Consider the following 13607-nt stretch of genomic DNA (forward strand, 5'->3'; position numbering starts at 1 on the left):
GCTTTTCTTATATTAAATTATCCCACCTACCATTTTCCTCTGAGTTTTTCTCTTTCTTACTTCCCTTCTTACACTGTGGCTGGGTGGCTGTCCCGATGTCCTCCTCCTCCAGAGTTCTTCTATTTATACTCTCACTGCCAGCCCCGCCTATCCTTGCTCCTGCCTCGCTATTGGCCGTTCCGCTCTTTATTAGACCACCAGGTGTTTTAGACAGGCAAAGAACCACAGCTTCACAGAGTTAAACAAATGCAGCCTAACAAAAGTCACACACCCTAAAATAATATTCCCCAGCAGTTCCCAGCTCCCATCCACATTGTGGTTCCTAACCATCTGTAACTGCAGTTCCAGGGAGTCCAGCTCCTTCTTCTGACCTCTGCAGGCACTGCAGGTGAATACTCATATACATGAAGTCTTTTTTTTTTTTTTTTGGTTTTTTTTTTTTTTTGGTTTTTTTCGAGACAGGGTTTCTCTGTGGCTTTGGAGCCTGTCCTGGAACTAGCTCTTGTAGACCAGGTCTCGAACTCACAGAGATCCGCCTGCCTCTGTCTCCCGAGTGCTGGGATTAAAGGCGTGCACCACCATCGCCTGGCTACATAAAGTCTTTTTTTTTTTTTAAAGTCAGCTGAAGCTTCTACTTTAAATACTTTTGAATTTTTCTTGAGTGATTAAAAAAAAAAAAAACCAACTCCTAGCCTCTACTTTGGTTTTCCTCCCCCTTGTGTTATTCACTGGCTCTTTGTACCCCCATCTCTCCCTAGTTTCTCCTATATGAGGGCTCACATAAGGGTTGTTTGCACTGTGGGCTTCATCTCACTCTGCCCTAACCTCTCCATATCTCCTTAGCTCCCCTTTTCATGGTTGCTGCTATTCCCGCATCAGACGCCAGTCTCCTTTACAGATCCTCTTTTTCTTGAGCTGATTCTCTTGTCCTGCTTTTCTCTGTTAATACTCCCAGGACCCATGGTCACTTCAGTGAAGCCCGTCCCCAATACTTCCTGTAAAGAGACTTTAAATAATATGTAATTGTGACCGTCCGGAACTGTCACTTCCAGGAGCGATGGGGCCAGTGGGGTCCTCAGTAACTGAAGAGCAGTCCTGAACTGTAGGTGGATTTTCCTCTCTGGGGGTCACCACCCAGCTCCCAGATAAACACACAGAGACTTATTCTTACTTGTGAATGCCCGGCCTTAGCTTGGCTTGTTTCTAGTCAGCTTTTCTAACTTAAATGATCCTGTATATGTTTTGCCTCTGGATTTTTGGTTTTTTTTTTTAACCTTTCTTTATATACATCTATATATTCTGCACATCTTTCTTTCCTTATTCCGTGGCTAACCTCTGGCATCCTCCTCCTCTTCTTTTCTCAACCCTCAATCTCTTCCCTGGATTTCTCCTGTTTATTCTCCTTACGTGCCAGCCCCACCTGTCCTTTCTCGTGCCTATTTATTGGCCATTCAGCTTTGTTCCTTTATCCGAGTGCCGTCTTCTGCCTCATAGCTTAGCTCTATAGAAACTTACACCAGTAGTGGCTCCTGCAGAAAGGTGTGTTCCATTGTTAGCATGTACCTATTTGTTGTGCATATACTATTGGACCTAGGGTTACAGGAATAAAAATAAACGTATCCCATGGTTCCTCTGTTTACAAAATAATGTTACTCGTATAGGTATATAATTCATAAAAGATGTTGATATTATAAAATTATAGGTGATATTTTTAAAATTAACTCTTTTATTTCTTTTTTGAGGTGTGTTTGTTTGTTTGTTTGTTTGTTTATTCAACACAGGGTTTCTCTGTGTGGCTCTGACTGTCCTGGAACTCACTCTGAGACCAGACTGACCTCGAACTCACAGAAATCCACCTGTCTCTGCCTCTCAAGTGCTGGGGTTAAAGATGTACACCACCACTGCCCGGCTTAAGATTTTATTTTTATTTTTTGTTTATATGAGTGCCTGAATGTGTGTGCCCCGTGTTCCTGCAATGCCTGCCAAGGCCAGAAGGTGTCGCTGGGTCTCCAGGGACTGAAATTAGAGGTACTTGTGAGCTGTCATGGAGGTGCTGGGAATCAAAGAGCAGCTGAGCCTCTCAACCACCGATTCATCCCTCCAGCCACTTAATTAACTCTTTGTAAGCCGAAACAAAATTTGTATTCAGCGAGCCGTTAACACGTAGTACCTCTTAACTATGATTTAAGAGTGAAATAGGCTGGTGAGACGGCTGGGTGGTTGACATGCACACTGCCAAGACTGACAGCCTGGTTTGACTCCTGAGACCCCCACAAGTTGACCTCTGTTCTCCGCACGTACCCAGATACACTAAATAATTACGTGCAGTAACAATGCAGAGCACAAAATAAGAAGCAGTTGGACTTTGAAATCTGGTGTTTACTTGGAATAGGCAGTTCGTCGTAAGTCTCTGTTCCCATGGTCATTCCTTTTCTTTTCTTTCTTCAAGCAACCTGTCACATAATAGGCGTGTGCCAAAAATTGGGCCTTATCCGGATTATTCTTCTTCCTCGTATATTGAAGACTCCATACACCACACTGACAGCATTGTGAAAAATATTTCCTCTGAGCATTCGATGTCCAGCAGCACGCCTTTGACTGTAGGAGAAAAGAACCGAAACTCAATTAATTACGAACGGCAGCAAGCACAAGCTCGGATCCCCAGCCCTGAAACAAGCGTCACCAGCCTGTCCACAAACACAACCACCACAAACACCACGGGCCTCACTCCGAGTACTGGCATGACCACCATCTCTGAGATGCCGTACCCAGATGAAACCAATCTGCATGCCACGAATGTTGCGCAGCCGATTGGGCCGACCCCTGTCTGCTTGCAGCTGACGGAAGAAGACCTGGAAACCAATAAGCTAGACCCAAAAGAAGTTGATAAGAACCTCAAGGAAAGCTCTGACGAGAACCTCATGGAACACTCTCTCAAGCAGTTCAGTGGGCCAGACCCCTTGAGCAGTACCAGTTCCAGCCTGCTTTATCCACTCATAAAGCTCGCAGTGGAAGTAACTGGGCAGCAGGACTTCACACAGGCTGCAAACGGCCAGGCCTGCTTAATTCCTGATGTTCCGCCCGCTCAGCTCTATCCTCTCCCTAAGCAACAGAACCTGCCTAAGAGACCCACTAGTTTGCCTTTGAACACCAAAAATTCAACAAAAGAACCCCGGCTAAAATTTGGCAACAAGCACAAATCAAACTTGAAACAGGTAGAAACTGGAGTTGCCAAGATGAATACAATCAATGCCGCAGAACCTCACGTAGTGACGGTGACTATGAATGGGGTGGCAGGGAGAAGCCACACTGTTAATTCCCATGCCGCCACAACCCAGTATGCCAATGGGACGGTGCCGTCTGGCCAGGCGGCCAACATAGTGGCACAGAGGGCTCAAGACATGCTGCAGAATCAGTTTATTGGTGAGGATACCCGGCTGAATATTAATTCCAGTCCTGATGAGCATGAACCTTTACTGAGACGAGAGCAGCAAGCTGGCCATGATGAAGGGGTTCTGGACCGTTTGGTAGACAGGCGGGAACGGCCCCTCGAAGGGAGCCGAACTAATTCCAATAACAACAACAGCAATCCGTGCTCAGAACAAGATGGACTTCCACAGGGTGTTACAAGCACAGTTGCAGATCCTGGGCCATCGAAGCCCAGAAGAGCACAGAGGCCCAGTTCTCTGGATCTTTCAGCCACAAATATCCTGGATGGCAGCAGTATACAGAGTAAGTGTCCTTTAGAGTCTTTACCCTGTCACCTCCAGAGACAGTGACTGGGCCTCGGAAGGATTATTGCAATTGCCAGCTTAATCTATGTGTTTTTTGATGGCTTCTTTATGATGTGGGTCATGTACTTGTTGTGACAGAGGAGGTTAAATCAGCACATAGTAAGGTCAGAGCACCAGGTGGCAACATTATGCTACTTTTACTTCTAAAGCATTTGTTATACATAATCATATGTTAAATCTACTTTTAGTTTTAACTTAGTAAGTCTTTATATGTATTTCGTGTTTGTTTGTTTGTGACAAGGTCTCTGTTTGTAGCCCTGGCTGCCCTGGAACTAGCTGTATAGACCAGGCTGGTCTTAAACTCACAGTGTGCTGGGATTAAAGGCCTGTGCCTCCACACCCAGTAAGTCCTAGAAGTCAAGAGAAGTCTCAGGAAGCACTGAAGTTGTTCTCAGTCCTTAAGTGCCGACTTTATTGAGGCTCACACACAACAGATAAACTGCAGCGTGCTCCCTTGCTCTACGAGGTTACAGCCCAAGACAGGAGAGCTCACCAGGATCTCTTAACAGTCATTACTAGGTAAAATAATTCATTTATGAACCCCAGCACTGAGGAAGCAGAGGCAGACAGACCTTTACGTTTGATGAGGACAGCCTGGTCTACAGAGTGAGTTCAGGACAGTCAGGGCTACACAGAAAAACCCTGTGTTGAAAAGGAAAAGAAAGAAAAAGAAAAAAACAAAATCCTCGCCCGTTACTCAAGTGGTTTATATTACAAGCTAGTTGACACACCTTGCTTGCTTCTGTATGCACAAAGCATCTTGTCAAATATGAGAACAGAGGATTATGGGGAAATGTTGGTCCCTGTAAAACCATTACATGCTAAAGGCCTTTTGAGTTTGGTCCACTTTGAGCATTTTTTGTTTTGCTTTGTCTTTTTGAGATAAGGACCCACTTTATAACTCATTGTGCCAAAGGCTGGACTGGAATTCAATATCTTCGTGCCTCGGCTTCCTAAGAACCTGGAATTTCAGGAATACATCACCCACTTCATACCTAGCCCACCTTTCAGCATTAAGTCAAATGATAAGTGTTTTTAGCAAGTTGAAGTCTGTACCAGAGCAAGAGGATTTGAAAATGCAATGAAGAATTTTGAATTTTCTTGCCTGGCAGTGGTGGCGCACACCTTTAATCCCAGCACTTGGGAGGCGGAAACCGGTGGATCTCTGTGCGTTTGAGGCCAGCCTGGTCTGCAGAGTTCTAGGACAGCCAGGGCTACACAGGAAACCCTGTCTCAAAAATTAAATAAACAAAATGAGAAGAATTTTGAATTTTATCAGTTCTTGTGAGATTTATTTTTTTAATTATGTCTCAAAAATGAGTTGGTTGAATTTTACTTAGGAAAACGTTGTCTAGCATCACATATTTAGAGAAATATCCGTCATTTGGGTCTCTAGATGCCGGCTGAGCCTGTGCATGACATTGTTAGAGTCTTGTGTAGCTCAGGCTGGGCTCTGTAGTAGCTGTCGAGACAAGGATAGTGTTGAGCTTCTGGTCCTCCTGCTTCGGCTCCCACAGCACCAGCGGGGTTTCAGTGGTCCTGGGACCAGGCTACATTGTATCCAGCCCAACCCCTGTACTTGTAAATCTGTCCTTTCCTACAGCTCATCTCTGTGCTTTTGTTTTCAGTAGGTGAGTCCACACAGGATGGCAAATCAGGATCAGGGGAAAAGATCAAGAAACGCGTGAAAACTCCATACTCCCTTAAGGGGTGGCGCCCCTCCACGTGGGTCATCTCCACTGAACCCCTGGACTGTGAGGTCAACAACAATGGGAGTGACCGAGCAGTCCATTCTAAATCTAGCACTGCTGTGTACCTCGCAGAAGGAGGCACTGCCACCACCATGGTGTCTAAGGATATAGGGATGAATTGTCTGTGAGATGTTTCCAATCTTATGGAGTGAAATTATTTTTTTGCATCATTTAAACATGCAGAAGACATTTAAAAAACAAACTGCTTTATCCTCCTGTCAGCACCCTTCCCACCCTACACCAGGACTTGCTTTAAATAGATTTCAGCTATGCAGAAAATTTTAGCTCATGCTTCCATATTTTTTAATTTTGTTTTTTAAGTTTTGCACTTTTGTTTAGTCTTGCTAAAGTTATATTTGTCTGTTATGACCACATTATGTGTGTGCGTATCAAAAGTGGTCTCAAAATATTTTTTTAAGAAAAAAAAACAAAACCAGTGTATTGCTGATAATCAGTTTGGACCATTTCTAAAGGTCACTAAAGCAGAAGCAGGAGACGGGCCCGACTGCAGTGGTGTCCCGGGCACAAGCTCGTTCCTGTGTCGTCTGTTGGACATTCTTCTCTCGTGTTTTATTTGAGTGTGCAATAGTCTTCAGACCACAGAGAAGCTTTCTTAGCAGCTCTCCCTAGCAGGGCACACATTCTTCCACTGTTGAAACCTGTCCCCCATTCTTCGATAAGATGAACATTTTCTGGCTTCCTCCTTAGGGAGAATGCATAGATACTGTTCCAAGGGCTCCAAAAAGGACTCACCAAGACCTTTCTTGAAATGCCTTTGTCTTTTAGCCTTCCAAATACTAAGTGTTTCCTTCCAGGCATTTTAATAGGCATATTTGGTTCTGATTTTGGAAGTTCATAAGAGAGCATAGAACAAAATAGAAGAAAGCAAACACTAGCCATTTCCATTTTATTTTTTCTATGTATGTTCATGTTCCATATTCGTTTATTTAATAAATACTTTTTATCAGAAAATTTATAGAGCTAAACTTAAGTGGAATTTTTAAGTAAGTAGATGGGCAAGGCGATGTAGTGTAGGAACTTTGGTTTTTCTGACCATCACAAATTAAATTACATTTCCTATTTATAACCTCAGAAAAACTCATAGTTTTGAATTTATAATATCTTTTATTGTTTCCCAGCAAAGCGTGACAGCTTTATGTGAAAACGATTCTTCTTCCCATGACCTAAAACACTGTGTGGAAAGCTCAGTCAGCCAGCATGCCCAGTCCCGTGGAAGAAGGGCTTGCTGCCAGACATAGGACTATTGAGACAGCTAAGATTTGCCCTCTTTCTTCCCTAACTTTCTTTGCTAATCCTGTTTTCATGATTTCTCCCCTTGCCAATTTCACATGATCCTCGACTTTGAGCAGCGTCTGTTACTCGTGTTGTGGCAGAACCTGCCTTCTGGTGACAGCCTACGGTGAGGTCACAGCCGCGCTCTCTCTGCTTCTCCTTTTGTCACGAGTGATCCGTAAACCAGGCTCTGTCTTTTAATGAAGCACTTTCTGTCAGATATGGATTTTCCTTAAACATTGTTTCCCAGCCAGTTTGCAAACAAAAGGTTCTCATGTTTTCAGATGCTCAAAATTCTTATTGTGCATTATCTGATTAAGTTTTAATTTTTTACAGGGGGGAGGTAAAAAAGTTAAGTGTAAGTCTCCAAATTCCTGATCTCAGTTCTGGTGTCCTGAACACCATTTTCTCATTTGAAACCCTCTGCCCTCACGATTTAACTAAAGACGGCCCCTTTCCCAGCACACTGTCCACAGCACTTGTGACTTCTTTGACTTGCCATCTGCTGCGCTGCTTTGATGTGACAACATTTAAAGCATTTATTCAGCTGGGCTGCTGACTGGAGTCTCAGTCCTTGGATTAAGATGGTCTTATTCTCCCGGGACTCCTTTCTCCCCTTTGTGCTTTCTTGGCCCCTCTTCTGGGTCAGATTTGTCTTGTTTTGTTTTGGGTTGGGTTTTTTTCGTGACAGAGCTTCTCTGTGCAGCTCTGGCTGTCCTGGAACTCACTCTGTAGACCAGGCTGGCTTTGAACTCAGATTCTTAAAATAAATTTTGTCTTCTGACATCAGTTTATTTCAGGTAGTGACCATTTTTTTAAATCTATGTAACAAATAACTTTTGTCTTTTACTTCCTTGTCTGTCCAAATGTCTTTGAGATGCATTTCAGGATTTTTGTTTTTTTCAGTTGTCGGACAACTTTAAATCAAAATAGATTATATTCCTTCTATCTCTAACTGAAGCACTGAGAATAAATGTCCCCCGGAGGTCCAGCTGGTCCTTCTCTTTCAGAAAACTGCCTTACATTCTAATAGTTTATATTAAGGCCAATCACTTGTGAATTTCCCAACAGTCTTCAATGGTTAATACATTTATGAAATGCTTTAAAAAGTAGTATGCCAGGTTAAAAGAGAAAGGGTATCGTTTCCAATCTCATGCAGATATGTTTAAAACAAATAATTCCTTTCACTGATACATGGTAACTGCTTGACAAATAGGAATAGCAGAAAGCATAGGTCCTTTTAATAAATGTTGGAATTTATAATACAGAGCACTCAAAAATCCCTTTTTTTTTTTTTTTTTTTTTTTTGGTTTTTCAAGACAGGGTTTCTCTGTGGTTTTGGAGCCTGTCCTGGAACTAGCTCTTGTAGACCAGGCTGGTCTCGAACTCAGAGATCCGCCTGCCTCTGCCTCCCGAGTGCTGGGATTAAAGGCGTGCGCCACCACCGCCCGGCTCAAAAATCCCTTTAATAACTTAATTTACTTGGTCACTTTATTTATCTGATTCTTGAAGCTGAAGCTGAATTTACCGAAGATTTCACATAAAAATTAATGTTGGGCCTTTTGATTAAAAGTCATTCAGTTCAAAAATATTTCCCTGAACAGTATTATAATCTTTAAAGAATCATAACAGGACATTTTCTTTAAAAAATGCCATTTGTGGGGCTGGAGAAGCAGCAAGGCAGCTAACGGTGGTTTCTGCTTTTCCAAGGACCCAGGTTGAACTCACAGCAGCTCCATGGCTGGTCACAGCCTCCTGACGTGCACATAACTAAAAAATATAAAGATCAATCCTAAAGTCCTAATCGTATACCAAAAGTAAGTAATGGAAAGAACTTGATTCGAATTATGTATAGAATAAAGTGATTTAAATAGAAACCCTAAAACATTTAAATGTATAATTTAAAACCACTTTTACTGTGGGCATTGTGAAAGGACATACTCTGAAAACTGGCATCTACACGCACTATATTTTCATCTTCACAGCAACCATATTTTAATTAATTTTCATATTTTACGAACAAGGAAACATTAAGAGACAATAGCTAATTTGTCCAAGTTTACCTAGGGTGAAATCCCAGGTTCCTTTCTACACATCTCTTTCATCCACACACGGTCTACATCCGTGGACAGATGTGTGATACACTGACATTTTTACTCCAGCAGACTTGTGGCTTGTATATAAGCCACGCCAGATAACTTAATGGCTTGAGAAGTTAGGTAATCACTATTGCTTAAGAGACAGTTACTGATTCAGTACAAAATTCAGCCTACCCCCTAAAATCATGTCACTTTTCTTCTGATACATTGCAGAACTGAAGGAAGCTGAGGGAACAGAGACCCTAAAGTGATCCCATATTAGATTTGGAAAAAAGTTTAATATAAGTTTTCAGTCTTCTCAACCCTTTGACCCCATCTGTAAAATTTCGGCTTTAGCAAATGTTAGAAAAAATGTTAAGTCAGAGAACCAAATAAGACGTATATGATGTAGAAAAACACAAAATTAATACCCTTTATTATTATTATTATTAATGTTTTGCTTTTTCGAGACAGGATTTCTCTGTAGCTTTGGAGCCTGTCCAGAACTAGCTCTTGTAGACCAGGCTGACCTCAAACTCACAGAGATCCTCCTGCCTCCGCCTGCCCGGCTGCTAATACCCATTTTTATAAAGCAGGTTGTCATAGCTTCCTTACATGTGTGTATTTGTTCCAGAAACTGTGTGTTGGTTCTGAATGAGAAAGTGGAGAAAGGACACTCAGATCCAGTGGGATTTATCACAAATTCTGACAGATATTTTTATTTAAAATATTTCCAAGTTTGATTTCTGAATCCCAAAGGAATACCTGGTAGGCTGCAACTGTTACATTGCACATTTAGTCTCTATTAACAAGTCATTTAAAATGAAAAAAAATTCAATAAACGTTTCTTGTTTCCATATTTATGGACATGAATATTTCATTGCGAGACCCTCATAGTATTTGATATTGTATTTTATTTTATACCATATTTTTAAAGCCTATGTTGAACTTAGTACCTGTCATTGTGTATGTTATTACATGACTATCCACAGATTTTTTTAAATATATACATATACTTACTTTATATCCTTAATTCCTTAAAAGATAGATTCTTCACGCATGCTAGCTGATGTTCTAGACCTGCGATTTCGGGAAGTGTGTGACACTCCCTTAGAGACCCCAGGAATCTTTTTTTAAGCTATGATAACTTTCAATATTCACACCCTTGACTAACAGCGGGGTGTGGTGTTTTTTGTTTTCCAGAAGATAAAGTTGCATTTTAACCTTTTTGTTTAGATTATGAACTATGCAAACTTTGTCCACAAACTACCTTACATGATCCCTTCCTAACCGTGCTGATTGATTAGGTCAGGCTGGCTGGTTACCTCCTGGGCAGGCCTCCCCCCGTGTCAGGAGAGTTTTCTTCATACCTGTTCTGTCTCTCACATGTGATTTTTGTGTTCCTCATACTTCACAGGGAAAAGAGAATAGATGGTCGTCCTCTCTGTTGCTCTTAGTCAGCTTCGGGCTTCTCGGCTAACCCTGTTCATCAGATAAAATTGCCCCAGTTCCTTTAGGTCTTTTCTCATCTATTTTAATGACTTTATTTATATTTAAAAGCACATAAAATTCTATGTTATATTCAAGTGAATTGCTCCTGTTAATTTATAGCACAGCAGTTTGATAGGGTTCAGAGTACAGATGTTGCCATTTGACATTGAATTAAATCATCATACCACCCAAAATTCAGCACTTAATTTTGTAGTAGCTACATTTCTATTAAAGTGTATGTTATGATTTTATATCTGCACAGGTAGAGCTAAAAAGCCATGCATATAAGCATTTGTAATTGTGTGTCATTTTTACTAAACTCGCACCACGTCACAGGGAGTTTTAGTATTACGATTGAGCCACAACAAATATTGTACATTTTTCTTCATATCAAATACTGTATTAAACACTAAATGCAAAATTAACTTTCAAAAGCAGACCCTACAAAAATCAGGTATTATCCATGCATATTTTTGTGTTTTTGTAGACCACTTTTGAAATGCTTACCATTGTTTTTGCAGCATAGAGTGGATGGACTGAGACAATTTTTATTTAACTTTCAAGTAGTTAAAGTTGGGTGTTTGCATAGAAAGTAAATTTTCAAATTTTATCTCATGGCATATAGATTTGAAAGTAAATATTCAAGAGGCTATACTATATGTTAAAATTATGCCCCAAATAAATCTGTTGAATCTTCTGTAGAATTCCAGTTTTATCATCACTATGGTGTTTGAGGTGTTTCTAATGAACGCTGTAAGCACACACGTTCATTTGTAAAATTTAGTTTGGAGCCCACATCAAAATCCGAGCAGAAGGAATCTTTAGAACTAAATTGCTTCATTAGGATGTCCAGTTTGTATTTTAAAGAAAATTGACTGTACTTGAAATTACGGCTTAACTGTTTTTCTTCTTTTTAAAAGACTCCCCCATTTTATTTGTGTTTTAAATTTCAGAAACATCTCATGGTTTGAATCACCTTTAGACATAGTATTACCTAAAATCTCAGGGCGCCTTCCGTCTGTTTGTACACGGACACCGTCAGTTGATAGCAAACAAGCAATTAGGTCTAGCTGGATATTTAAAAGTGTTTGTTGCATAGTAATGTGTCATCCTATTATTTGACTTAATTCACATCAACATGATATTTGATTTCATTAATCGTAAAAACTTGCCCAGTTCTGTAATTACTGAATAGAAGGAATGACTCAACCAATTGGCCGCGTGGTTTGGCAGATTTAAGCCTTGGAGTTAAAACACCGGCTTAAACACGTTCTGTTCTTGGTTCCGTGGTTACATGTGATGGAGCCAGTGTTTCGTTTTGGTTTGTGGTTGGGTTTTTTTTTTTTTTTTTAATAAGAGAGCTTAGGAAAAGTAATTCTGAGATAGAATTTTCTTAAGAGATAATTAACATTATAAAACTTTCTTCTGAAAGTGAGGTCATGACCGCAGCTGTAGTGATGGCTTTGAGAAGGTGATCTATGGCAACCGGTTTTCACACTGGCAGAGCCAAACAATTTTTCTTTAAGTCAGAGAAACTTAAGCTCTAATTGGTCTGCTGTCTGTTTAAATCTTAGCAGTGGAGTTGTTTGTAGCCAGTCTCTTGTCTCGGGCTCCCTGCCTTGTTATCAGTCTTAAGTATATAAAAGAAACACTTGTAAAGATGTATAAGAGGAAGAAAACTAATGACTAAAAAATGCAATTCAGAGCAATTAGGTTTCAATTCAATATTGAGTTGCTGACTTCCGTGGCTTTTTTTCTTTCCTGGTAACGTTTATTTATTTAAGCGACATTGTATGTTATGTCTCCATATCTGTAGAGCTTGTATTGTATAAGTGTTTGTGTAAGCTGGAGTCATCCAGAATTTTCTGTTGCTAATTTTTCAAGTGAATTTCATGGATAACTGTAAAATACACTAACTCTTAGGTTGTTATAGCTGAAACGTGGAGATGTATGTGTGGCTGCCGTGTTTTTTTCTGAACAGACAGGAGAAACACCAGCTGCCGAGTATTCACTTCTGGGGAGGCTGGCGAGGCCGGCTCCTCCTTGGAACCCTCTTTCTTGTTAACGGGTATCTTCTGTTGGTGTATTTTGTTCTTACATTACAGATAGAAAGTCGTGTGTGAGTTTATGAATAATTACTTTCAGTTATTTTGCTTTTGTATAAGCCATCTGAGAGCTTGCTATGCTGTAAAAGTTGTGTTTGATGGAGCAGTGTGAGTACGAATTAAAGCGGATCACTTTCTTTTGTATTATCTATGGATGCCACTATGAACGCTGACATTAAGCCACTAAAGAGTTTTCTATGAATAAGTGTAAGTAAATGCTTTGATATATATAAACCTAAATAAAAAGATTGTATTGAGACAGAGACATTGGCAAAGGAAGTTTTAAGGCAGTTCTTTAGGTTTAAAAAGGCTTGCTGTAAAATGGTGCGTTATTCCATTTATTAAAGATCATATTAATGACATTAAGTGTATTTTTAAAAAGATCTATTTATTTTGTGTTCATCGGTGTTTTGCCTGTGCGTATGTCTGTGCTAGGGCGTGGGATCCCCTGGAACTGGGGGTTGTACTCGTTTGTGAGCCGCATGTGGGTGCCAGGAATCGAACCCGATCCCCTGGAAGAGCAGCCACCTCTCCAGCCCCATAAGTGTGTTTTCTCATCTCATGCAGTCTGCAGAAACTGCCATTGCTAACGTGATATCGTAGAGACTTTGCAGTAGAGCCGGTAACTGCTCTTCGTGACTCGGCGTGATACAGAACGTCAGCTGCAGTTAGAACCACAGTGCCACTTTCCAGGTGCTCAGCATACGCCAGGCACCGTCTTACTTATTTACGTATAAATACCTGTTCCCTCTCTCGTGAAAAAATAGAAGTTCAGAAAATCCCTTCAAGCTCAGAGCAGGTAAGAGGTGAGTGGGAATCCAGTGATCCTTTGTTTTGTTGTTGTTGGTTCCCCCACCACCCCTGAGGCAGGAGGATCTGCGGTGCTTACTGGTCAACCATTTGAGCCCAGCCAATGAGTTTCAGGCTCAGTGGGAGACCTAGTCTCAAAAATTAAGAAGCAAATTAAGAAGACTCCTTCCTGATGCCAGGCAGTGGTGGCTCAGCCTTTAACCTCAGCACTCTGGAGGCAGAGGCAGGCGGATCAGGTTCGAGGCCAACCTGATCTACAGAGCGAGTTCCAGGACAGGCTCCAAA

The 13607-nt window shown here is 41.1% G+C and overlaps 1 protein-coding gene across 4 annotated transcripts in view; it reads left to right on the forward strand.

The window, feature by feature from the left end:
* The window catches only part of LOC121459053 (bone morphogenetic protein receptor type-2-like), a 99480-nt gene extending 86606 nt beyond the window's left edge, over nucleotides 1-12874 (forward strand). For 2 of the 4 annotated variants that reach the window (XM_041668560.1, XM_041668561.1), the window contains exons 12-13: nucleotides 2450-3732; nucleotides 5423-12874. In XM_041668560.1, coding sequence (XP_041524494.1) covers nucleotides 2450-3732; nucleotides 5423-5673 — 1534 coding nt within the window. In that variant the 3' untranslated portion in view covers nucleotides 5674-12874. The remainder of the gene's footprint in view (nucleotides 1-2449; nucleotides 3733-5422) is intronic. The other 2 variants (XM_041668562.1, XM_041668563.1) reach the window with 2 other exon arrangements.
* Nucleotides 12875-13607: the final 733 nt, after the last annotated feature.

This window comes from Microtus oregoni, unplaced genomic scaffold, assembly GCF_018167655.1.
Source record: "Microtus oregoni isolate MIOR12 unplaced genomic scaffold, Mior012 000018F_ref0000195, whole genome shotgun sequence".
In the NCBI taxonomy this organism is placed as follows: domain Eukaryota; kingdom Metazoa; phylum Chordata; class Mammalia; order Rodentia; family Cricetidae; genus Microtus; species Microtus oregoni.